General features: G+C 42.9%; 1 protein-coding gene across 1 annotated transcript in view; it reads right to left on the reverse strand.

The window, feature by feature from the left end:
- Positions 1-27,974, reverse strand: part of LOC122803760 (vomeronasal type-2 receptor 26-like) — an 88,314-nt gene that overhangs the window by 56,816 nt on the left and 3,524 nt on the right. Inside the window, exon 2 of the mRNA XM_044073451.1 lies at positions 21,134-21,257. Within this exon, the coding sequence (XP_043929386.1) occupies positions 21,134-21,257 (124 nt within the window). The remainder of the gene's footprint in view (positions 1-21,133; positions 21,258-27,974) is intronic.

Here is a 27,974-nt window from a genome sequence, read left to right on the forward strand (position 1 = left end):
TGCCACATGTATGCAGTCAGCCATCACCCTTGGCCAGGAACGTACAACACATGTGTGGGATGCCACCACACAGCCAATCTGGGGACTGGTCTCTCTGAACCCAGTAATGCCATACCCTGTCAGGTGGCATGTCATATATACTACATCCTGGACAAACGTCAACCCCAATCCCTGCTGCAACTATTAATAATACCTCTGAAGATGTTCTTTACTGAGACATTTCAGGCCCTAGTTAGCCATCTACCTCCTAGCTCCCCTGGTCCTGAAAGTAGCACCCCTAGAAAACTACTTGCGTCCAGCTGCCAACCAGTAGCCACTTCACTTCTCCGTACCTTGATTGAAACAGTGAAACCCACTACACTTTCTGCTGATCAACTCCCTGCCGAGTACCTATCAAAACCAGATGATGCTATTGCTTACCCCGTCTCAAAGGTAATCAAAGGAACCATGTTAGAATCTAACTTTCCCACCATCTGGAAAATGTCATATGTAATCCCACTTCACAAAGGAGGCAGCTATACTGAAGTCTCCAATTATAGGCCAATAGCTATACTCTCTCCACTTGCAAAGATTATGGAAACTTTCATCATAGACAATTCATGCACCACCTAATCCAAACTCGCATTATGGCAGACACTCAGCATGGCTTACGTCCTCATCACAGCACTACTTCAGGCCTCCTAGCCTTTACTAACACCATAAGCCATACTTGCAACAATAATTATATATCCGCAGCCCTCTTTTTGGATATTTCCAAGGCATACGATATGGTTGATCATCACCTTGTACTCCACACCCTGCTAAGACTGTCTAGATACTGGAGCCTTCCAATGGTTTCAATCCTACCTGCATGGTCGACAGCAGGCTGGCCTCTGGCAGAACAAACTCTCTAACCTTCTACCTAACACCCTCAGAGTACCACAAGGCTCTATACTAGGGCCCTTGCTGTTCTCCATCTTCATTAACAACCTTTATACTGTCATCCCAAAAGTCAGCTGTATCCAATATGCTGAAGACTCTACTCTGATCTGCTCAGTCACATTTCCAGTAGAGTTATGGTCAGCTACCCAGACCACCTTTAATACAATAGAAAACTGGCTTTCTGAACATCGTCTGATCCTAAATCCCAATCAAACTAAACTGCTGTTATTTCACCAACACGTAGGTCTACCACTTTCACCGTTACCATAACATCAACTGATGGCACAATAATCTCCCCTGACCCATTTCCGAAACTATTAGGTGTCATCATAGACAATAATCTCAAATGTGACCTACATGTTAACCAGATTATCAAAGCCATCAATAGAAAACTAGGGTCACTTTACAGAATTAAAGCCTTCCTAGCCCCTCCAGCTAAAGGTGCCATAGCTCGCTCACACCTTGTTTCAACCCTTCTGTATGCATCCCCTCTACTCTCAAATATGAACAAGACTGTCCTTAACAAACACTCAATTTGCTACAACCACATTGCCAGGTTTGCCACTGGGCTGCCTTTTAGGCCACATCATTGCATCAATCTAAATCAGCTTGGTTGGCTTGCAACACCCAGCCTAATACAGTATAACCAACGGATTATGGCCTATAAAATCCTCTATAAGCCAGACAATACTCCTGCACTTCAAATATTATCACCCCCTATAACAATCCTAGACCGCTTTGATCCTCTAACAAATTACTACTTCAGACTAGCAAGTTTAATAACACAGCCGGTGATTCTCTCTTTGCAAACCCTGTAAGTAGATCCTGGAACTCACTTCCAGCTGATATTACCCTACTGTCCACCTTAGGTCAATTTAACAGTAGACTCAAACAACATTTGTCACTTAACTGGCTGTGTCAATGTATCAAGCCTGGCTAACTCGAATGTGTAAAATCTGTGAACCACTTTACTGTGTAATTTTAATTTAATCCTGACTTGTTCTCAGGTCTAACATTAACCTGTGGAACATGTTTGACTTGCTTACTTATGTAATCTCTGTAAATAATCTGTTTGTAATATGTAATGCTAGTATTATGTAATGCTGTATCTGCTACCCACGTAGCTTGTCTCCACGGGCCTCCCCTGGAAATGGACATGCATCCAGTCGGACTATCCCAGTCAACAAATGTAGGATAAATAAATAAATCAATAAAATATATTACAGTGACTACAATACCAGTCAGACATTGACACGCACTGACAGCATGCTGAACACACTGGGGCATATGTGGGGACTCAGAATGGCAGCCTGCCTGGGCATCACACACCTCCACAGCTGGCACACAGGCATATGTTCTGTCGGAACAGAGCACATGCCACACATGGCACGCACATCCCCTGTGCCACACACTCACAGCCTGTAGGGCTACACAACACACCTGCTACAGACGTGTCAGGTACCTGTCTTGTGTGCTGCACTGGGGTCCTGCTCAACAGGCTGTATCTGGTGAAGGTCACAGTGATATGCCTCAGGGGCACTATGGTCCACCACAGCACACATGCATACAGGTCAGTCAGAGGCATGGACAGATATGACTCACTCATTGACCATGCCAGTATGGCTGCCTGAGACATACCTCCCTGGACTACATGATAGGGAACATAGAATGGATCTCTCTGCATGTGGCACAGGCCAGTATGAGCCTGATGTTGGTTGCCAACATACCCTCACCAGGTATTCTACCACTATATGTGGGAAGGGTGTTGTATTTCTACATTATTCTCAGTCTCCACTGTCATTCCTAGGGTATCCACTGGCTGTCAATGTGTGCTTACATGCTAGGGAAGCCACAATGATGTGCAAGGGTCATCTTGCATGTGACACCCATGGCCCGATGTATAATGGCAAAGTTCCTTGGTACACACATACTGCCTTATGCTGCAGGACATGGTTTACATAGCGACCTTTGTGGGTATCACACAGGTTAGGACACTAACAGTGCTGCTACACAACAACAGCAGTGTACACCGGAAGATGCATGCACCAGACACTGCCCTCAGCACGGTGAACTGCAATGTCTGTGCAGTACCAGATTCATGATTCATGGCTCACAGGTGTTACCCATCACTGACAGGTTATGCCCCATACCATGCCTGTCATCCCCTACACATGTAACACACATGGATAGGGGGGTGGTATCCCAAGGTAACACAAATACACACACCTCCAGGTTGTTGGCATAGCACAAACCATCAGGGCCTACTCATGTGCAGCTAACAGTGTGTCGGACTGCCATCTGGTTCATAGCCTGGCACACACAACCCTCCCATACACAGGAAGACCACCTATCCTCCATAACAACACTGGCAATATGACAGTCTCAAGAACTGTGTTTATATGGCCGGACTGCAGCCAGCCAAACATTGTGTGTGAGCATTACTGTAGCTACAATGCACTAGTTGAAGGGTTCACAGCATGTGGTCACCGAATTGCAGTGGAATGACATGTTACCACTACCACAACAGGTGGGAACATGTAGCACCTGTACATCGACTACATGTACACCATATGGCCCAGACCAGATGTGTATCCCCTGCTGTAGGTCTTTCACCATAGACACCCACACTGTATAGAGACATACCACGTGCGGACCCTGCACAGTAAGACACAATCATATTGGTATACATTGCAAATACCATTTATCCACTTGAAGCATGTGTCAGACATGGTAACTACTGCAGGTCACAGGTATTTATGTGTATGTGTCACACACACATACATCATGTGTGCAATGCCATTGCTGGTTTAGGCAATGGCATGCATTATTATGTACAAACACCCACACAAGGTCATACTGTGTGACACAACCACACGTGACAGTTGTGGGTTACCAAAATCTGTACTCTGACAATGGTAATAGACACAGTAGCAGAGCACACTATTGGCATTACTACCCAACTAGCCCTGTTTGGCTGTGCTGATAGTGTGGTGACATCCCCTGTGTTTACTGGGGGAGTATGCAGCATCTGGTGTATTGCAGTATTTGCCAAAATGATCTGTTCGCTCACACTTGCATTTACACACACCCTACTACCCCCACACACATGCACACTTGCCATTTGCAGGATTCATTCCCCTACCTAACTAAGTCATGACACGTGAGAGAGACGCATTAGCAAAGCGCACTATTCGGTTTACTAGATAGTTCCTCTTCTCTGGCTATACTTATAGGTTGCTGACAACATCAGTATTTTGAAAGGGTAATGTGCATCAGGTAGTGTGATCTCCTGATTGCCAAATGTTTTTCATACGGAAATGCACACACACAAACTTCCCACATCCAAACACACACACACATGCCATTTACAGGTTTCAAACTCCTAGCTAACTACATTACGATACTTGGGAAAAACGCATTAACAGAGTGCGTTATTCACATTACTGGGAGGATACCGTTCTCCTGCTGTACTTATAGGGTGCTGACATCATCTGTGTTTAGAAAGGGGAGTGTGCATCCTGTAGTGTGTTCTCCCAGTTGCCAAAAGGGACATTTCCCTCACACAAATTTGCACACACACAGTAACCCCCCTCATCCAAACACACACACTTACAGGACTCAAACCACTACCAAACTATGTTATACCACTCAAGATGGACGCATTAGCAGAGCGCACTATTCGCATTACTAGGAGGCTTCCCTTCTCCTGCTGTACTTATAGGGTGCTGACATCATCTGTGTTTAGAAAGGGGAGTGTGCATCCTGTAGTGTGTTCTCCCAGTTGCCAAAAGGGACATTTCCCTCACACACACTAATCCCCCTCATCCAAACACACACACTTGCAGGATTCAAACCACTACCTAACTATGCTATGACACTTGAGATGGACGCATTAGCAGAGCGCGCTATTTGCATTACTTGGAGGCTTTCCTTCTCCTGCTGTACTTATAGGGTGCTGACATCATCTGCGTTTAGAAAGGGGAGTGTGCATCCTGTAGTGTGTTCTCCCAGTTGCCAAAAGGGACATTTCCCTCACACACACACTAACCCCCCTCATCCAAACATGCACACTTGCCATTTGCAGGATTCAAACCAGTACTCAACTATGTTATGACACTTGAGACGGACGCATTAGCAGAACATGCTATTCGTATCACTGGGAGGCTTCCCTTCTCCTGCTTTACTTATAGGGTGCTGACATCATCTGTGTTTAGAAAGGGGAGTGTGCATCCTGTAGTGTGTTCTCCCAGTTGCCAAAAGGGACATTTCCCTCACACAAATTTGCACACACACAGTAACCCCCTCATCCAAACACGCACACTTTCCATTTGGAGGATTCAAACCACTACCTAATTACGTTATGACACTCGAGATGGACACATTAGCGTAGCGCGCTATTCGCATTACTGGAAGGCTTCCCTTCTCCTGCTTTACTTATAGGGTGCTGACATCATCAGTGTTTAGTAAGGGGAATGTGCATCCTGTAGTGTGTTTTCCCAGTTGCCAAAAGGAACGTTTCCCTCTCACAGCCTTTCACACACACAAACCCCACCCACACACACACTGAGCATTTGCAGGATTCGAACCCCTACCTAACTATATTATGACACTTGAGGGAGACGCATTAGCAGAGCACACTATCCAAATTACTGGGCTTTTGTTCTGCACCTGTAGTATTTCTAGGGTGCTGACATCTTTATTTCTACAGAGGTATGTAGATGTAGTACTACCTGTCAGGTGGGGGATAGCATATATATGCATTTGCAGCCACCTATGTCAGGGTCAGATATGCACATCGCACTGGCAGGTTATGTTCTATACCATGCTTTGGGACCACAGGACCTGTAACACACAACACAACCAGTCCAGAACACCACACCCACATCCAGGACACACACTTAGCTTCCCTGGGAACAGTGCCAGGATATGCAGGTATTCACATACACCATTCCAGTTGTTAACATCAGGTACAGGCATATTGTGTGTGAGAACTACTCAGGCCTCTATCACTTTACCCTACAGCCACTACAATTTGTGGGTCCATGTGCTATGGCAGAACCACACACCACAGCCACATGGGTGAATACATATTGCACCTGTCCATCTGCAACGTGGGTACTCACTGTTCCACACCAGAGGTAGACCACCATTGTTGATATCTGACCATACCCACCTTTCCCTGGACATCCATATCTCATCTCCACCCCCAGGCAAGGTTGTCACTGCACACAAACTGTGTTTAGCACAAGCAGACTCTACACTTGTGTAGACTGGGGTGGATGACTTCAGAGGACCCATGCTGGAGGACTATACTGGCCACTCAGCATAATCCTTGACAATTGCATCCTATGAGCATGTGTACAGTTTGCATTGGTCATGCTATCCCACATATACCCATGACTGCTCCACAACAAGACACCTGTCAGCTGTACACCGGCCATATATGCGCCGTTCAACAGACAGAGTGACCTAATACATTGCAGAGCTGTAGCCCACAGAGGGAGGACATCTGTGGACAGTTCCAGCATGGCACTTCATTCACATATACACATTACAACACAGTGTTGACAGTGGAATCATCCAGAGAATGCAGAAAGGGCTCCCCTCAGTCTGTTATTGACAGACACCTACTGTCAGAGATCCTCAGCAACCCTCTCACAGCACACACCGACAACATGGCTGTGGCTTAGCACATTCAATCCCTGAGACCTCCACGGTGCCCCTGCTTGACAGAGGCACAGCTTACTAGGCTCACATGTTGCCTTCTGTGACCTACTTTACAGTGGCACGGTAGCCTACTATCCTGGGGATGCAGATGCCAAGCACACTCTGGCTGAGCTGTCATTCCCTGGGGCAAGAAGCCTAGTATTGACCTCTATACCCATATGTTCAATTGGATGCACAACATTTGTTGTGCTGTTCTACTGCTTGCAGGTCTTTATTGCCATAGCATTCCCTGTTCCTATGACCAACTTGTGTATCTGTGGCAGATGTTTGCATATGATGGTGATCCACTATATCACTTATGTCTCTGTGGTCATTTACTGTGTGCACTGGGCTGATTGCTGTGTTGTGGTCGGTTCCTGGACTGACACGTACAAATACCAGATATGTGTGGCCAACTGCTACACGGAGATATGGCCTAAGTGTGTGAGCATGCCCAGTTCAGCCTTTCCTTGGCATGTTGTCTGACATATGCCTCATTTATCAAAATGTGCGAGCATGCCCAGTGTGAGCTTTCCATATGTTGCACTCTGAAGTCCACCACATATTTGTGTGTGTGTGACCTTCGACATTATCACACGTTTATGATTGTGTGTTGGGTGTCATGTTGTGTACTAACTGTTCAACTGCTTCGTATCTGCCACAACAGGGATTATACTGTGCCTGCAGGAATTGCATGGGATACTTTGCAGACAGTTCTCAACATACTTTCATAATGACCTAACACTGTAGTACCGTATAGTGTACTGGTTCGGTACTTTCACTGTGGTGAACTGTATCCTGGGCTTTAGTCCTATCACTGCTTGACATCTTCATAGTGAGCACAATAGACTGTGTAGAGGCCAGTTGTGCACATATGACCATGTTGCAATATGTTCAGATATGGACTACCTACACCAGGCTCATCCAACATTGCTAGTGTATTCCACAACATGGGTGGACATTGCCAAACACTAGCGATGTTCCATAGGCCATTTCTGATGGTAGTCACAGGGTGTGTTTGTCCTTCAACACACATTGTAACTGGAGTTTGCCATTACATATGTCATGGTTGGTATACTGTGCCTCTGTCTACCTCTGACATAACAGTGATACCCAGGGTAGCCTACCATCTCCCATACACTCATCAGGATGCCTCTTGAGGGGTGTTGATATGTGGCACTCTGGCTGACCTGTACCAGGAGTTTACTGAAGTGTGGGGGTGCCTTCTGTGTTATGGATCATTCTGTACAGCTTGTCCTATGTATGTCAGTGCTGGGGTTCAGGTCTCTCATGTGCATAGCTCACTGCCATTCAGATTGTACAAGGTGCAACATGTTCATTCATTCCAGGTTGGACATGGCTTCATACATCAGTCACAGCTTTCCTGTAGCTGGGAAGGATGGTGGTGTGTGGGGCTGCAGTTTGTTTACTCAGGCAACACATGGCATCTGTTCATGCTCTTTGCTACCCCTGGTGGGGTAGTGTTGTGGACTTTACAGTCAATGGAGGTGTCTGCTGTGGTATATCCCACAAGGGCTATTGTAGTCAGTTGTGATGCTGATGGAGGATGGCTGCAGAGCCAGAGTGAGTTCCCCTTATCTACATCTGCCAGCCTTCATGTTTGGGTGGGTATATGGTACATGTTTCTGCGAACACTACAGACGCATGTTTGTCCAGTGCAGGATATTTATCACCTTTTGTACCCAGGTCTCACATTACATGTTAGGTACCTCATGGGTTAACACCTGTGTAGTAATTTGTGGGCACTTACTGTATATCCACGGTGGTTGTCTATACACAGTTCTGCGATTAGCTTGCTGACATGGCTATGGCTACAGTTGTCTGTTTGTAGGTGGCCCTTTTGTGTGTTGCTTGTGTCAGCTGGGGGTCGGATATGGTGGGCTGTTTGTACTCCTCTGCATACATGCTCAGTCACAGTCCTTCCATGTTGCCTATACCTATGGGACATGTATACAGAACGGGGTGGGGGGCCAAGACCAGGCCTTGTGGGATGCCACTCATATCCGCTTTGTAGTCTGACATGGATGCGGCATGTCTGACCATGTCAGTTCTGTCCTTGGTCTGCTTTGCAACCCCTCTACTGACATAGGGGTGTATATTTAAGCTGGTGAACATATCCATACTGAACACGTACGGTATTGTCTAGAAGCATGTGCACGGTCCAGCTACGCTGTGTGGACCACATAGCCCTCATCAATGACCTTAATGACTGCTTCAAATTGGTCAGACATGTTTAGGGGCCGGTTCTGCAGTTACAACAGCCACAGTGTGTAGGGTCCAGTATCAGTAGGTCCACATTAGCCTTCTGTCTGCGGTACATACTGATCCTTTCCATAGCTGTGCAGAACAAGCTTGTCAGGATCCTGGGTGGTAGTTTGGAGTATCCATTCAGGCAACACCTTTGTTGTGATGGAGCACTGTTGTTGTACACTGCTCTTTGGGTACATATCCTGTGGTAAGGCTGACATTGGCCAGTAGTGTGATTTTGCATTCCATTACTGTTAGGGTCCATGTTGGCCTCAGCACAGGACACCATCACATACCTTTGCTGCTGTGTGTTCTGCTTTGCAGATGATGGCTGTTACCTCAGCATCTGCAATGTCAGGGGACCATCTGCTGGGATAGGTATTTTGCACTCGGGGGGGGTGTTTGCACTGCACCTGACAGGTTGTATGTTAGCAATATGTGTGTGTGTTTGGTATGTTGTTTATAATATCTGTGTGATTTGGAGCATATCTGTGGATGCCCAACATGGTTCCTACCATCAGTTGGGTATGCCTTGTGATTATCCTTAGTGTCCTGTACATTTTGTATCTTCATAGGTTCATGGGTTCATAGTAGTCTAGACACCCTAGGCCATTAGTAAGCCTAGCTAGAGTGTGTGTGTCTTTCGCCACCCCTTGCTATGTTCAATTATGGCTATTTATGAGGTTCTTCACTGTGCCTCTGTCTGGTCGTAACACAGTGGGGACCCCCAGTATACATGTACGGTCATCCATCCACTTGGCAATATTCCTGTTGAGGGGTGTCAGTGAGGGGCTCTGCCTACCATGGATTGGGATCCTGTTTCTGGGTGTGGGGAGCCCATGGGTTATGTATCTGTCCCTCCAGCACATCTTATTTAATTATGTGTTGAGGTTGACATCTGTGACTCTCACAGCTCCAATGGCTTTGATTTCCTGTGGTGTAGCATGTCCATTACTCCTGTGTTGGACATGGCCTGGTACAACAGACATAAAATGCCTCTGTGTAGGCAGTGTGTGACTGCAGTCAGCTGGGGTGTCTACAGCCAGGCAGCATATGACATATTTTTCACACCCTTTATCCTGTTGGTGGGGTAACTATGAGGTCTTCCGAACCGCTGCAGGTGTCACGTATGGTACATCCCATATGAGTCATTGTACTAGATTATGGGTCTGATAAGGGAACAGTACAGCGGCACAGTGACCTCTGTTGATGTTGATGTGAATCCTTTCATGATACGGTGTCCAGTATCAACAGTCTTCATAGCCACATTGGCATTGTGGCTGTCACATGACAGATTAATGTTGACCTGTGTCCCTAGGTCCCTGATGACTCCTTGCATACATAATGGTTTGACACCTATGTGGTACTTTGTGTACCTTGTCTGGTGTTTGGTGGGAGATTCATACTGTCCAGTGTCTTCGGATGTCTGGGTCGGGATCTTGTGTGTGAGAGTGTGGTCTGTCGCATGCTACAGACTGTACAGCAGTTTTGACTACAGTTATGTGCACATGGGTGGTGTCCGCTGCTTTGTGCATTGTCAGTTACCTGGCTATATGGGTGCCTGTGCTGCATATGGATACTCCCCCTCCTTTGATGTTTTGGTGCAGGTGTTGGGGCCATAACACATGGTATGTGGTATAACCTAGTAGTGCTGGTGTGCTATCACTAGGCCTGCAGCAGGCTTCTGTCACTGGACAGGCATCAATGTTCTCCATAATGGGAAGTGCCTCAGGGGCATGCATATTGCAGTTTATACATCTGGCATTGGTCAGCATTACCCTTATGTTTCCTACCACTTATGTTTTCTAGGGTGGTGGGTAGTCTTTTTGGCCTTGCCTACATACGGCTCTATGGAGGTGGCAAAGGCCTTATCCAGTATCCAGACGCACACGGGTAACAGCTGACAGCCATCCCTGTAACAGCAGCATGGCTTGTCATGCTTGACATCTCAATCAGACACACATTACACCCTCTTGGACTGACAGCTGTAACTGTGCCAGCTGTTAAACATGAGCATTCTGTGTTTGTACTGTGGCATCATTCTTGGTGAGGGTTGGATGCTGCACACAGCCAGTGTCATCCCGCCCTGGGGTACATACTCGGAGGGACCATCCATGTCTCATTTGATGTTGACCAGGGAGGTACATCTCAGGTAATTTACACCAGCATGGACATTGAGTGCATCATATTTCTGCTTGCTTTAGGGTGACCTGTGTACTTGTGTTAAGTGGCATTTTGTGGCAACCTACAAGCAGCTTACTCTACCCTTTCCCTTGTTCAGTCTGGAGAGTGGGACAGCTGTGTGTCTGCCTATACAGATACCTATTACGACTGTATCAGGCATGTTGTTTCTCCTTCGGGCCTGTGACTGTTTAGCACACCAGCTTTGCGTACTATTCGTTGCATGTGCTATGTTTAAAGGTTGTGGTTGCTTGTGATCTACTTTGGAGGCTTCTGTTGGTGTGGTGTGTTTATAATTAAGGCCTCCGGGAATATTTGTCTGTGTTTATGTGTTTGGTTTACAGTTGTGGTTGGTCTATGTGGGACTGGTTTTGTGGTGTATGTGGTTACCTTCTCCTCCTGACTAGTGTTGACAGTACTGAGTTGTTGGAGCTCAACCTCTGGTTTGGATACATGGATGCATCTACCACATATGTTTGTATTTATTGGGGGGTGTTGTGGTTGTCTGTGTACTTGGTACTGGCGTCACATTGCCTCTGGATTCATAGATTATACTTGTTGTGGCTGGACTTAGTGGATTGTATGTGTGGACATATGTTGTTGCCATACTACTGGTCAGTGATTACTTCCCTTTTTATGTTTGCTCTATCATGTGGTAACTTCCTCATTCTTTTGCATGGTTTTGTAATGGCTGGAGGCCAGCATGCCAGATGCCTGCGTGTATGGCATTGTGTGTTGTTGTTATTTGTGATTGCATACTCCAAGCATTCCTGGCTGTGTTCATGGAATGCCTGTATAACATGTTCTGTGGTGTGTCCCATATTCTGCACTTGCACAGGGCCTTTTGTGGATTCAACATCGGTTTTGAGGGCTGCAACCTATACTTTACACATGTTTTTCACTGTGGTATTCTGGCCAGCGACTGGGGTCAGGGTGTGTATATCCAGTGTGATTACTCTATGGTCTGGTCTTACCAGTGAGGGGTACACTTCTCATCTTGCCATCCAGTACACATGTTGCTGATTATCACATCCAGTATGCTTACCCCTCTTGTGGGAGTAGTACATTGTTCCTGGGCATTTTGGTTTATGGAATCTGGGTAATTTTCTCCTACTGTGTTGGTGCTAGTACAATGCTACCAGTGTATGTCTGGGTATTTTCAGTCGAGCAATATAATGTGGTTTGGGGGGCTTGATATATTCATGTATTCCGACATAGGCCAGGTGCTGTTCCTGGTATTAGGACAGTGGTCTGCAGCAGGCTATATACTGCGAGGCAGTTTTAGCCATTGGTATTTGACCATGGATATTCCATGCTGCTTCTTGTTGTGGTACCAACATGGGGGTGTGGTTATCCTTGCCATTTCTTGCTAGTCACAATCCTTTTGTAGCTTGTTCCATGTTTTGCGGCTGTACAGCACAGTATGAGGTGTGACCTGGTAGTGTTAGGGTGCTGATGTAAGCCTTGCCCAGTTCTCTATTACAGGACTGGTATCTACATTCTCCTTACTGTGTGCATTTACACTGCACACATCTTGCTGTTTATACATCTGTCATGGGTAGTATTATATCTAGGTTCCTATCCCTTGTAGAACCTATGAGGTTGGGTTTGTGTTTTGAGACTTACCTTTTCAGGGCATGCTGTGGGTACTGACAGCCTTTGCCAGTATCCATGGGGCATGGCATGATAGGTGCACGCCACCTCTAGTAGGTGGTGCATCATGTCAAACTCCGCATATCTTCCCAGCATGTTTGCATATACTAGATGGTGTTACATTGCTTAACACATGGCAATCATGCCTCAGGTGGTGCTGCAGGGCTGCCTCTGTCAGATGCACATACTACACTCCTTGTACATGTTTGAGAGCAGGTTGTGTCATGTTAGGCATCCCTGTTACTATATGAGTGAATCAGAGAGGGGTATCATTCCCAGGGTTCCTACTGAGCCAGTGTATGTGCTATGCGTTGCCTCTTTGCCAAGGCCAGGGCATACTGGGCACGCCTCCTTCTGCCTACTGGGGCAGGCTCAGGTTGTTCCTCCTCCGAGTCACGCTCTGCCTGTGATGGCCTTGGCAATAGTGGGGGGCTGTTTGGCCCGGCCCTATGCTGGTCCTGCTGCAGCTGTTTTCGCAAGATCATATTATGTAGCATAGCACATACCATGACAATTTGGGTACATGTAGTTGGTGTGTACTGCAAGGCTCCACCAGATGTGTCCAGACACCGGAACCGTGACTTGAGCAGCCCAAGCACATGCTCTATTACATTACGCATTTGTGCGTGTGCCTCATTATGGCGTTCCTGTTCAGGTGTGTGTACGTTTCTGATGGGTGCCATCAGCCACGGCTCCAGTGCATAACCTGCATCCCTTACTAGGTGTCCGTGTGGGATGTCCCCATTGGCAAATGTCTGGTACAGCTGCGTCAAATGCCAGATGTGGGAATCGTGATAACTCCCAGGGCAGCCAGCACACACATTCATTATTATGCCCTGGGCATCACACACGACCTGGCAGTTGATGGAGGGGAAGCCCTTGCAGTTAATGTAGGCCCTACCCCGCTCACCGGCTGGTGCTATGATGCGTATGTGCGTGCAGTCTATTGCACCCAGTACCTCAGGGTATTCCGCTATTTGCTGGAAGAGACGCATATTGCTGGCCAATACCTCATGGGCATTGGGGAAATATACATGATCACCGACATGTGCTGACGTGGCATCCAGGAACTGGTGTAGTACCCTGGAGGCTGATGCCTGTGATATCCCCATCATATCGCCAGTTGGTCTCTGGAAGGTACCTGTTGCTAGTATTCTTAGGCCAACACATACCTTGGTTTCCACTGGGATGGGTTCCCCTCTGTTGGTTCTGTGTGTGTGAGGCGTGGCCTGCACAGCTCAACAATTTGCTGCAGGAGCTCTCTGTCTACTCTATAGTGCTCTACTATCTCCAGCTCATGTAACCCATGGTAGGTGACCCTGGGCCTGTACACTCTTCTCTGTCTCCTCACTGTGGGCTGCCTGGCTCCATCTGCATTGTCACCACCCTCAGCAAGTCGCCTATGTCTCATTATGACAGCTATGGCAGCCCCTAACATTTCTGCTCTGAGTGAAGCTTTTTCAGTTTTCACTTCTATTAGCTTACTCCTGTCTTGCAGTGTCTCTTAATGGAAACATCCTGCACTACTGTTTGCAGAGATTTAAGTGCTGGGCTGGGCTACTATTCTGCCTGTGTAATTGCCTGCTTCTAATTATTTTCACCTGCTAGCTTCAGCAGTTATCCCTGCTAGCTTCCTATTAATTCTGTTGCTTCCTTTTTCCTCTCTGTTTCCTCAGGGGGGAGCAACGTGCATACTATCTGAAACACGCTCACAGTGGCTTACACGCACGCACACGTGCTTACATGGTTCAGAATCTACTTATTCGGGTTTACACGTGTGTACACCCACGCAAACACTGTTACATGTCTGCCAACAGCCTCCAACATACTCAGACTGCCTTACACGCGCGCACACCCGCGCAAACAGTGTTAAATATCTCCCAACACGCTCCCACATGCTCACACTGCCTTACACGCATGCACACTGTCCTTCTCGTGCTTCATGGCATGCACACGTGCACATGCACGGCCAGCAAGAAACTTTGGTGTAGGTAATAGTGTACACCTAGTAAAAAGACGTGTCAAGACAGCCAAACAGAAGCGACCCACTGAAGGAAGTTGTTTGAAATCTTCTTTATTCCAGGTAAAACAAACGAAAACTTGAAGCACAAGCGCTTTCACTTGGACTCTTCCGAGCTTTTTCAAGTGAAACAGTCAAGTGCTTGTAATAAGTGCTTAAATACACCTACAAAGTAATTATTCAATTAAGCTTTGTCCATAATTTTAAAAAGGCAATGCCTTACTTAAAAAACATGAATTAAGTTCCAAATAGGTTAGTGCAATTCTAAGTAAATCAATGTGAATATTCATGTAAAATTAGAATTACTAATTTTTATATAATGCATTCTTCATTACTAGAATTAGGAACTATTTTCCATTAATTTCATAACTTCATATGTGCAACATGTTTAAGATACAAAATCTGATGTCAACATTGTAAACAGTCTTACAAGAAACAATAATGAACATTAAAAACGTTTGAAACATTAAAAAATAAACAATAAATATATCATACTTGTTTGGCAACTCAAGCTGGATGCAGGCAAATTACCTGGGCTAAATGAGACTTTGAGCATTAGTTCTGTTTTAAGATTAAGAAGGGCCAGACTTTGATTTTATCTAGCTTGAGATTTAACCAGCCTTTTTGATCTAGCCCAGGTCCCTTATTCTGCATGTTCCTGGACTTTAATTATAGTTAGATAAGGCATCATTTAATACCTTCCCACTTTTAGTATGATATATTTATTGTTTATTTTTTAATGTTTCAAACGTTTTTAATGTTCATTATTGTTTCTTGTAAGACTGTTTACAATGTTAACATCAGATTTTGTATCTTAAACATGTTGCACATATGAAGTTATGAAATTAATGGAAAATAGTTCCTAATTCTAGTAATGAAGAATGCATTATATAAAAATTATTAATTCTAATTTACCTGAATATTCACATTGATTTACTTAGAATTGCGTTAACCTATTTGGAACTTAATTCATGTTTTTTATGCAAGGCATTGCCTTTTTAAAATTATGGACAAAGCTTAATTGAATAATTACTTTGTAGGTGTATTTAAGCACTTATTACAAGCACTTGACTGTTTCACTTGAAAAAGCTCGGAAGCAGCTGTGCTTCAAGTTTTCGTTTGTTTTACCTGGAATAAAGAAGATTTCAAACAACTTCCTTCAGTGGGTCGCTTCTGTTTGGCTGTCTGGACACGTCTTTTTTACTTGGTTTTGCTCTTTGTAACAGTGTACACCTTCCATTTCTTGACTTTCCATGACTTATCTAGTGGCACACCTCTTTCCATGATCTGTGCCTGTCATCTGTCATGTTACACTGGCCTCCAATGAACTGCATTTCTTTCTACCATTCCCCCCTGTGATGTCACCTATCTCCTACTCTATTCCTCCCCCTTTTGTATCTCTTACACTACTCAGACTGTGCTCATTTGGTATGTGACTGTGAGATTCAGTATCCGAACCCTCATTTACATGAGATTGCCTACTAATGCTTAGTTACATGTCTTAGACTCAGCTTCCCCCCTTAGCAACCACTACACGGTGGCCATGTTGGTTTTGGTCTGTTGGTCCCTGCATTGTCATTCCATGTATTGCATGAAACCCACATTTGTGGGTTTATAATCTTCTTTTTTTATGGTTTTATACAGTGCAGCCCGTTTGCGCGGGGCTGCGCTGGGTTTAAACATCGGCGATCGCCGAAAAAAAAAATATATTTTTAATATTTTTGCATCGGGTTATCTTGCCAATGGCCACATATTTGGCCATTGGCATGCTGCCTGAGTCATATGCAACCTTTATTTGGAGCTGACATCGCTCTGTTGTGGAATTTGCAGAAATGTGCTCAGTTGTCAGCTGAGTACATTTCTGCAGCTAAAACGTCTCCTACACGGACTGGTTTCTGCTTCGTGGATCGCTAATATACCTCATTTGCATACCTTTCGGATGCAAGTGAGGTATTTAGCATGTCCACGCCTAGTCCGTGTAAGAGACGTTTTAGCTGGTCTCTTACACGGAGCTTAGGGCTGTTCCTGGATCGCGAGGCTTGCATGGAGTGTTGCACGTCTCTTACACTCCGTGCAAGCCTTCGTGAATCCTGCCCGGTGGCTTTGATTCATAAAAATACTGTTGCCAGCACTATTTGGGCAATGCAGCAGTGCCTAATATTGCAACAGTGATATACTGTGATTCAGAAACATGACAAAGCAGTATGGAGCAAATTGCATGGTTACAAGTAACCACTCTAATCTACACTGCACCAACCCATGCAGAACAATTGCACAGGAACACATACACACATACACGAGCACACACATAAGACTTTGCAGTACTTACCTATCATGGTATTACATTCCTATCGTAGGAAAGAATGGTGTATGTTATCAGAAGATGGCATTTGACAGTAAACACTTTTTTTCACTTTGTTCCCCAAATAGTTTGATCCTGGTGAAAGTTCCAGGGAAGTGTACATGGCCAATAAGGATTAGCTGCACCACTGGACAACTGCACTTGCATGAGGCCTTCACCAGCACGACAAGCTTAGTGCTCAGTGGTCCTGACTCATGACATTGAGAAATACAGCCCCAAATGTGACCCAGATAATGACCAAAGATTGATTAGTGGCTTGGGTGTTGGAGGACATGGGGCAGTGACTTTTCCAGCTCACCCACTTCAGAAAGAGGAGTTTCTTCCTGTGATGAAGGCCCATCTCTGGTGGGTATCAAAGGGCAGATTGATAGTAAAATTTCAGCATTTAAGAGAACCATAGATAAATACCACATGTGGTGATGTGCATAATGTTACTAGCTCTGCCTAGTCCTAACTGGGCATAAAGTAAAACAGATATGACCCTTTAGGAGACCACCTCCCTGCCTTCTCCATTTGAGCCACCCCACCTCTCCTCACTCTAACCACTTTATTCAAACACGTAACCTAACTTTGATCAAAATTACTTCTCTAACTCCCTTAAGCTAACTAACTGGAACCCCCTAAAAACACTGCCTCTAGATGAAGCCATTGACTATTTCAATTCTACATTCTTAACTATCCTTAACTCCCAAGCCCCAATAAGAAGAAAAAGAATCAAAACTAAAACAACCCTTTGGCTCACCAAAGAGACAAAAAAGATTATGCAGCAAAGGGACAAATCCTGAAAAGCTTACCTTAAAAACAAACAGCCTGAAATCTTCCTTCAGTTTAAGCAATTAAGATACCTGGCCAAAAAACTAGTCACTACAGATAAAAAGTCCTACTACATCAAACTACAAGAAAACCACACAAGAAATCCCAAACAATTTTGGAACTCCATTAACTCCCTCCTCAGACCTGGTACAAAAAACAACCCATGTCCAGACTCCAGCAAATCTGACCCTGAAATTGCCTCACTATTCAATTCCTTCTTCATCTCTTCCATCGCCAATCTAATCAAAACTTTCTCCAACAACAACCCTCCCCCCTCATATCAATCTTCCCTTCCCTTTCCACCCCCCCACTTTTGAACTCAAACCTGTACCCACTGACCTAATAAAGAAACTACTCCATAAACTCACGCCTTGCTCCAATGCCCCTGATAGCATCCCATTCTCCTTCCTAAAGATAGCTTCTGATTCTATTGCTGTACCGATCAGCATCCTAATAAACAGGTCTCTACACAAATCCTATGTACCCAAACTCTGGCATTCTGCTTTCATTCTTCCACTTCACAGAGGTGGCAAGAATTGTAATGTCTCTAATTTCCATCCCATTGCCATCTTCTCCCCTATATCGAAAATTCTAGAAAAATGTATCCACCTGCAGCTCTTGCCTTTCCTTACTGAACACCAACTAATCTCTCCTACCCAACATGGCTTCCGCCCAGGACACAGTACTAACACCACCCTTCTCTCCTTCCTTCATTCTGTGAACTCTGCCTGGGACTCCGGTAACTTAGTATCATCTGTTCTACTAGATCTAACCAAAGCCTTTGACACCATCTCCCACTCCCTCCTTCTAAACCATCTCTCTAACCTCAACCTTAGCCAGAAAGATCTTTCCTGGTTCACTAGCTATCTTTCAAACAGGTCCCAGGCTGTGAAATGGGCCAAGCAACATCAACCTTCCTTCCTACTCCTACCGGAGTACCACAAGGTTCCATTCTTGGCCCATTATTATTCAATATCTTCATTAACGACTTCCATAAAGCCATCCCCAACACTACAATTGTGCAATATGCTGATGATTCCACTGTGATCTGCCACGCCCCTAACCAAACTGAGCTCCAAGCTCTAACCCAAACAGCCTTTTCAACCACTGAAAATTGGATGTTCCAAAATCACCTCTCCCTTAATGCCAACAAAACTAAGATCCTCCTCTTCCCCCCTCCAAATCCTCATCTCTTGATAAAAATTCTTTCCATATTACCAGCCTTACCAACTCCACTACTGAGACAGTAACCTCCACCAAACTTCTTGGTGTTACAATTGATGACCAGCTGAAATTCAATACTCACATCCAGCTAAACATCAAAAAAACACACATAAAACTTGGCTTATTGTACAGAAACAACCACTTTCTGTCTCCTTCCACTAGACTAACCCTTGCCTCTACTTACCTCCTTCCCTCTCTACTATATGGCACCCCTCTGCTCATTAATCTATCATCTACTCTCACCTCCAAATTGGAACAATGCTATAACAAAATATTCAAATTTGCAACCAATGCCAAATCCTCCACTCATCACTGCTCCTACCTTCACTCTCTAAACTGGCTTGAACTCCCCAATCATCTTACCTTTCTCCAACTCACCACAGCCCATAAATTAGTGTTCCACCCAACTAACTGTCCTGCTCTTTCCAATATTCTTCTACCCTATAACCCCCTTAGATCCCTTAGATCTTCTCACCAAAACCTGACCACAGTACAAAAACCCAAGCGCCCAGCTGGCCAACTGCTCTTATCCTTTACCCTAGCTAAAAAATGGAATGCCCTACCCTCCTCTCTAAAAACCTGCAACAACCTAGAATACTTCAAAACCCAACTTCATTCCCACCTTTATCTAAATAGAATATGTAACTGCACTCTTCAACCTACACCTTTCAAACTATCCTCCTCCTTCTCTCCTGGCTAATCTCTATACTTAACTAACCTTTTTCTAGCCTCTCCAAAAATACTAGCTGTATAAGATACTAATACTTTTTGCACTATATGCAGAAGCTACTAAGCCACCCTAGGCTAACCTCCTTTCCCCCTCACCTCTTCTAAAATACTAATTTGCATAAGCTACTAAACAGTACATTTTCTCTTTTATAATATCTCATAAATTTTTGTTCTTTTTTTCCTGCTGAATTTTATCTGAAACTGTTAATACTTATGCTATTTTTAGCCTTCTGATTTCAGTTTTGTGGACTATTTGTAGCTACCTGTTAATGCTATTGTACTTTTTGTCTGAACTCTTTTTTGTAATAAATACTGTTGTTTTTGTGGAGCTTTTCTCCCCGGGCCTCCACTGAAAATGGGCTCCCAAGCCCAGTGGACCTCCCTGGTAATCAAACTGAAGTAAATAAATAAATAAATAAATATGCACTGCGAGGCTGTCCCAGTACCAAAACTCCTGTGGCATGCAGGACCAAAGTAGGTGATGCTGCATGCTGCTACGCTCCACTTTTTCTGCCTAACCCAACATTAGTGTGGTCTTGGTCATTGGGGTTAGTACTAGGACACTTAAGAAAAAAATGCTGCAGCCAGGCAGCTGATGGTCAGCTGGGGGTGGGGCATGCAAATGGGGGACAAATTTGGCAGTGGATCATGTGTTTCTCAATTCTAGCCATTGTCTTGAATGTATAATCTAAAACAGATATGCAATATGAATCTGTCTCAGTATCACTGAATGTGAGATATAGGCATCCAAGAAGACTTCAAATACAGTATGCTCTAAATATAACCAAAAACAGATATGCACACCCACATCACAATGCAAATCTTCAGTAATAACCTATGCACACTCCCATCCAGCCAGCAAAACCTCAAATATCTATCTATAATGAAGGAAATAGCCAACAGCCTGTTGGCTAAGGTTTACAGACTGTTGCACAGAGCTTCTAAATGCTTTGTTTATTCTGGACCATAGTCCTACTTCCACTGCCCTTGAATTCAGAATTGCTAATGTTGATTCTGTGTTATCTTACGTACTTTGAAATCACATATGAATTATGTTTCCCTGGGTGTGTCACATTTCTAATACATTCCCATGCATGGGATTTCACAGCAAATAAAATTATGTTTTGTCTTCCTAGGTTCAGTTTTGTACTGCAACGCACTGCAAAGTGCCATTAAATGTATAAGGTTTATGCAAATCACCATAATACTGAGTCTGGTATAATTAATAGGATTTAAAGTAATGTTTCTCTGCTCACCAGTTTGGTTGGACATTTCTCCTTGGGAGCACATGATACAGTTGAAGCAGCAGATTGGCTGGCCTGGCTGAGGTGCCTTCCTGTATCCTGCAGAGCAGCTTTCACTGCACAATGACTGTGGGATCTAAATAAAAATACATCTGGTAATTATCACATATGTTACGTAGTCATGTTTGCATTGCTTGTACATTAGCAGGCACTATTCAGTCACTTATCTGCACCTATTCTTGTCAAACAAGTGTAAAATATAATTGGAATAAGAGCACCTTTTCTTCAGCACGCCTTCTGTTTGATACCATGACCACAGTCCAGTAGCAGAAAGAAGATCCTTCTGTATGAGAAAGAAATGTTGCCTGCTCTCTCTTTTACCAGTTGTGTTCTACATTTTTTGACCTCCTCGTCTCCTTGTTGATCAATGCATTCATTTTCTACTACTGCTTCTTCATTGCCTAGACACTCAGAGCCTTGAGCATGGAAGTATTGGTCCTGGTTAAGTGAAACAGAGTAGGGCAATAGGGTAGTAGATGTGATTGCTAAAATGCCACTCAACTGGGAACCATTCAAGGTATAAAAAAATCAAAAAGAAATAGAAATGAGTTTGAGTTAAATGCTAAAGGATAGGAGGTGTTCTTTAATTGTAGTAGTTATGGAATAATGCACTACAAATTTATAGTGGATGGGATGGTTAGATGCAGAACATAGAGTATAATGAGTTACCTACTAGCTATTATGTAGCTCAACAAAACAGAATATAATGAATTAAACCCTAGATCATGGGATCACAGGACAACAGGAACTACAAAACAAAACAATATGAAGACAATGTGAACCTAGCCAAATATCACTCTCAGTGTGTACCCCCCAAGACCTCAAGGAGGGAAAACATCTCTAGCTGGGGATGAACTTATGGGTACCTATCCAGTTGTCAAGATTAGTCTTGAAGAAGGCAAGGGTATCACCCAGTTTAACATGGAGAGGCAATTTGTTCCTCCATCCTATCCCTCAAACATGTTTTATTTCTATATTTGAGAAGGTTCATATTATTGGCTAAGGTGTTTTTGTATCTATTCCTACTGTGAACATGAAAACATTCTATTAGGGTGGAGTCCTTGATAACAGGAATAGATATCCATGCTGGAGACTATAAGAGACAGAGTATTGGATAAAGTTTCTCGTTTGTCTTGGCTGTTTTTGTAGCTATAGATTTTAGGCCAATACCCTTTTTTTTTTTTTTAAGGGGAACCTTTGAGTGTTTTCTAGATGTGTAACATGGCTGGCTAGGTAAATGTAGAAGGGAGCATTGTACTCAATATGTGGTCTAAAGGAGCATTATACTCAAAAACTGGTCTAATTAGAGCAGAGTACAGAGGGACAATAACATGTTCAGATCTGCAGGAGATATCTTTGGAAATTAGTTGTGGCATACTAAAGTAATTTCACAGCTGCTGTTGCGACATGGAGGTTAAAGGTAAAGGAATTGTCAGTGCAAGATCCCCAACTACCATGTCTGTGTAGATTAGGGTACTAGTTATGCTGTAATTTCTAAACACACACACACACACACACACACACACACACACACACACACACACACACACACACACACACACACACACACACACACACAGTCTCTTTTGCTTTCATGCAGGCTTTCACTCACACAAAGAGACAGAAACATGAACACACAGAAATAAAGAAGGAAAATATCTGATTACAGAGGGCTCGATCTCAAACCTGGGGACTAGATTGCAGTCCCAATGCTGCTGAGCAGATAAATCATGAGGGACAGCAAAGCATTATATAAGTGGGACACTGGTCATTTAGGGCTTTGAGTCCTTTGAAGATAATTCAATACTTAGCATTTAATCAGTGCATTAAAGAAATGATAGAGGTTATATGGCTACACCTTGGGCCCATGTATAGAGTTTTTCAGTCAGATTCTGCACTTGTAGGAAAATCTGTCAAGATCCATGGCTGAAAGCATCTAATAAAGGGCAATAAAATCATCCAGATGAGGCATAACCAAGGCTTACTCAGCTATCAATTAATTATGTGGTGAAATGAGATATGATTAAGATAATTGTTTATTGAGAAATATGAAAGCCATTCCTTCCTATTTGCATTTCTAATTTCTTCTGTAAGTGTCTAATTAATTTTTAAGATATAACAACTGCTCATTTTTTGTGCTGGTGGAGTTTATTTCATGCTCCAAATATGCTCCTTTTTGGTATTGATGTTTAATTTTTAAGGAGGATTAACTGATTTTATTTTTGCTGATTGGATGCTATCAAGGGAAAATGGTCAACTAGTATAGTAAAAGCTAAACTCAACTAAAATAGCTGTTTCCAAGTCCTTAACATTTTTGCAGGTAACTGGAAATGTTATATGATATTGAAAGCAATGACAGAGATTTTAATCAGTCATTATTTTCAAATTCATTTACTTCTGTTTTTTTAACCTGAGAGATCTATAGCTGCAATTCTTCAATAGTTCAATAAAATCAGATGACTGTATTATACACTATGATCGATCTCAATAAAGGTCTATACAAGGTGATTAAGATTTGTCATAATTCATTTGAGAGAATTTATGCCAAAAAATTAATGGCAAACAAAAAATTAAACTGGAAAAGGAAAGAAACTACAGCTAAAAGCATATACTTTGCTACATCACAGATATCAAAATCCACAAAATAAAACAAACAAAAGGATCAAACTTTTGTCATTACAAAAATGTCGAACAAAGACAAATGATCTAGATTTTGTTTTGGTGGCAATGGCATATGATGAAGGTAATCCTTCCAGCACCTCCACCCTCACCTTTCTTAGCTCCATGACTGCACAACTGGGGAAAGTCCAATACCCCTGTGAACTGTGCTTTTCTGTAATACCACAGTTCATTTTCATAAAACTGATAACTCCGCACTTCAAACAGAACCATTTCAGTTTAAAGATTTTGTAGTCAAATGATTTAATTACAGAGATTATTACTTAATATGACTTCATTAGTACAGAACAGCCCTGTCTTAGAGGTCTCTTAAGCATAAATATATTGTCCCCCATTATTTTTTCACTGTATGCAGTGATGCTAGGATGAAAGTTCAGATATGTTTCTTTAGGGCGACCAATATTTCTAATTTTTTCTGCAGTTGTCAACCTTTCACTTTTGATAGTGTATGCTCTGTTTTACTGACTTGACATCATGTACTGTTACACATTTATTTTCATCAAAATTCAGACTTTTGTTGGAGCACCACCTGTTCAAGTTTGCCAGATAATCAAAATATTGCTGTATCAATACTGCCTCCTTAAATTAGTTGGATAATGTGTTTGAAATATTTGCCATTATCACACGTTCTGTTTCACAGCTAGAAGCATCACGTGTTGCCAAGATGTGAGTTTTGAAATAATTTTTACACTAAAATTATCAAATAATGTTGAATCCTATGGCTGAATATCAGAAAAGCCCTCTAGTATTTTTTTATTCCTTGGAAACAGTCGCATATAGTTTAAATAGCTGTTTCTAAAACAGAGACATTTTCTAGTCCATTTAATTATTTTTTCTTTGTTCTGAATTTTTCTAAACTGCCCTGAATGTCAGAAAGTCATATCATGTCAAAAGCCTTTGCTAGGTCTAGGCACACAGAGTGAGCTGTTAGACCTCGATCCGTGGTTACTGGTATTGCTGTGAAGAAAGCCACCAAAAGCAGAATCCACCTCTAATAAACCCATATTGGTCTTAACCTAATAAAACCAATTCTACTGTTGTTTGCTTGTCAGTGATGTGATTATTCTTTACTTTTCACAAAATATATGCCAGGTTCAGAAATGTGAAATTAGTCGAGTCATATGTAGGTTGCCATTTATGCACAGGAACAATAAGTGTCTATCTCTGCAATTTAAGAATGTTATTTGAGACTATTTGTAAACCAGGAGTCCTGGTGGCTCTGTTAAACTGTGCTTTTATTGTATAAAACTTCTCAGGAGATGATCTCATCTTGTGTCAAGCTTGTCATGGTAATTTAGCACACCAGGAGATGTTCTCATCTTGTGTCAAGCTTTGTCATAGTAATTTAGCACACCAGTAGATTTTCTCATCTTGTGTCGAGCTTTGTCATGGTAATTTAGCACAGACACTAATGAGCTCCTTCCTATACTCGTAGATTTTGAATCCCTCTGTATGTTTATCTAGTCCGAGACTCTGTGCAAGTTGCTTGAACAGGCAGTGTTCTCAGGTTAATCCTGAAAAGAAGCAGCCCACGGACTGAGGATTTATGCAGATTAAAAAAGTGCTTATTTTAACAGTACATAATTTCATAAATGCTGGAACATGTTTTGCATTAGTTCTATTTGTTAACTCTGTGCATCCAGGATTGGATTACTCTGGCACTTCAGGAGTGAACTATAGTACAACTCATCCCTGACATGAAACACTGTTCACTATATGGACACGGGTCGGAGAATTCCAGGAATTCCAAGTTAATGGTGCATTGAACTAATTACAGTTGGAAGAGAGGGGGAGACCACATACTGTCATGTTATTTAAAGATAGTTTTACAGACTAGTTGCTGACATGCTGGTGGGTGAGAAACTATACACGGACAGGATCCATCACTTAGCTGAGCAACACCATTAACTGCTGGAATTTCTGTTAAATTATGCTGGAAATATGGAGCTCAGAGTCACTGGAGAGGCAAACTGGGAACACAGACCATTTGGAGAGTGAAGAGACTGAATTCAGGATACTGTGATCTTTTAAAGCAGAAAAGAACTGACAGACTGTTGGCTGTACTTGCAGACTAAAGAGATAAGAATAAAGATCTGATTCACTAACAGTTGCCACCAAAATCTTAATTCTTGATATCTCTACAGTACTTCATGAATCAGTAATCATTTGAAATGTCAGGACCTGCTAGATTAAGTCCTGAAATATGGAGACTGAATAGCCAAAGGATTGAACTCACACATACTAAATCCAAGATGCCATTTCTCAAAAAAATCTGTTTTCTGAGGTATGGTGATCTTGGAGTTGGTATGTATAAGTCTGGGCATGTAGATGGCTTGTCCCCCTGCAAAAAGAAGCATTAGGGAGTAGAATTATTTTTGAAATTTGCACTTCTGTGTTTTTGGGCTTTTTTGTTGGCTTGTTGGTACATGGCAGTTCAAGTGTCGACATTTCAATAGGGAGTCTCATGAATCCCTACAATAGAGACCTAAATGCATTTCCGTAACTGAATGCATTCATAAATAAAAAATAAAATAAAATCCCACCGTCAACTAATCCCAGAGATAAAGTTCCACTGCCATATGGTAGTCACTCAAAATCAATGTATTTCTATGGCCATAAAAATTAATGTATGTACAATGAGTACATTACAATCTCTTCACCTTACAAGTTATTAATACTAGTTTAATTAGAATTCTTCAATCAGGAGGCACCTATACTATTCAATCCATAGTTTAATTACAGTGCATTAAAATGTATACATATATACCTACACACAGTATCTGTGTATACATATGTGGGTACTTGCGTATTATCGCAACCACACATTCTCGCCAGCACATTATTTATGTTATCTTCACAGTGGAATACTCATAAAAACAAGAACCCACATAGCACTCATTAAAACAAAATCTCTCCAACCCTAATACCTAGCAAAACCTTTGGTCCACAGTTGGACTTTGTTATATAAGGTTCTGTACTGCCTTTGTGTCTTTCTACCCTAAATATTGTATAACGGTAGAGTTTTGCATGGACATTACTGAAGTTCAGAATATATTTTACATTAACTTCTTTTTATAAGACAAAGTAGACTGCTACTTTAAGAGTTAAAAAAATGTTTTAACTGCTACACAACCATGGACAGGAGAAGTATCCCTTTTTTCGTGAAAAACAATGAAATTTATTCCTTACACTTTAATCCATTACCTGAGAGAATAAAGTTCCATTACTTTCTAAGCTTCATCATAATTTCACAGCGTACTCACACTTCTAGCATTTCATTCCTTAGTCTTGGGATTAGTAATGACTCCAGTCTCAGTAAATTAAATAATGTGGTTGCGAGAACATATGGTTATGATATCCATTCTCAGACAAACCTACTTACTTGCATGAAATCCCCTGCCAAAAAACAATGACTCCATTCTGAATAAATTATGTGCTGGTGAGAATGTATGATTGTGATATTACATAAGCCACAGTCCAACAATATTTTAGTTGTAAACATAAGGCAGAAGACTTTTTTTTTTTATTTACACAGTTACAGTGCTGGCGAGAATGTGTGGTTCTGATAACACAGTTGAACTGCTGCCAAGAATTCATGGTTGCGATAATACATAAGTACGCATATGTGTATATTTGAACATATATGAGCCTACAACAGATTCAAAATTATAAGCGAATGAGTGACCCATACTTTGGCACCCTGATTGGAGAATGAGCATGTGATGCTCATGCCCTGGCCCAGCAATCAAGCAGCCTCAATCCTCACCACTAACACCAAAGAGGACATCTCATATACAAAGAAATTATAACAAATACACACAGTAAAGTGCAATTTCCTTTAAGAGCACACAGAGATCACAGCTCCGGACTGACTGTGATCTCTGTGCACAATTTACCTTAAGAGCACACAGAGATCACAATCAGTCCAGGGCCGGTTGCTCCCTTGCTCTCCAGGTCCCCAATAAGACTCCCCACTGGCACAACTATAGGGTCCAGATCTCAGCCAGCTCGGCAAGCTAAAATCTCCAGCACCCCCTCTGTCCAACCAGTGCTTCATGTCCCTGCCCAAGTAGCTGACACACACACACACTTTGAAATAAGAGTTTATGCAGCC

This window comes from Protopterus annectens, chromosome 6.part0, assembly GCF_019279795.1.
Source record: "Protopterus annectens isolate FY-2018-M chromosome 6.part0, PAN1.0, whole genome shotgun sequence".
NCBI classification, from domain to species: Eukaryota; Metazoa; Chordata; order Ceratodontiformes; family Protopteridae; genus Protopterus; species Protopterus annectens.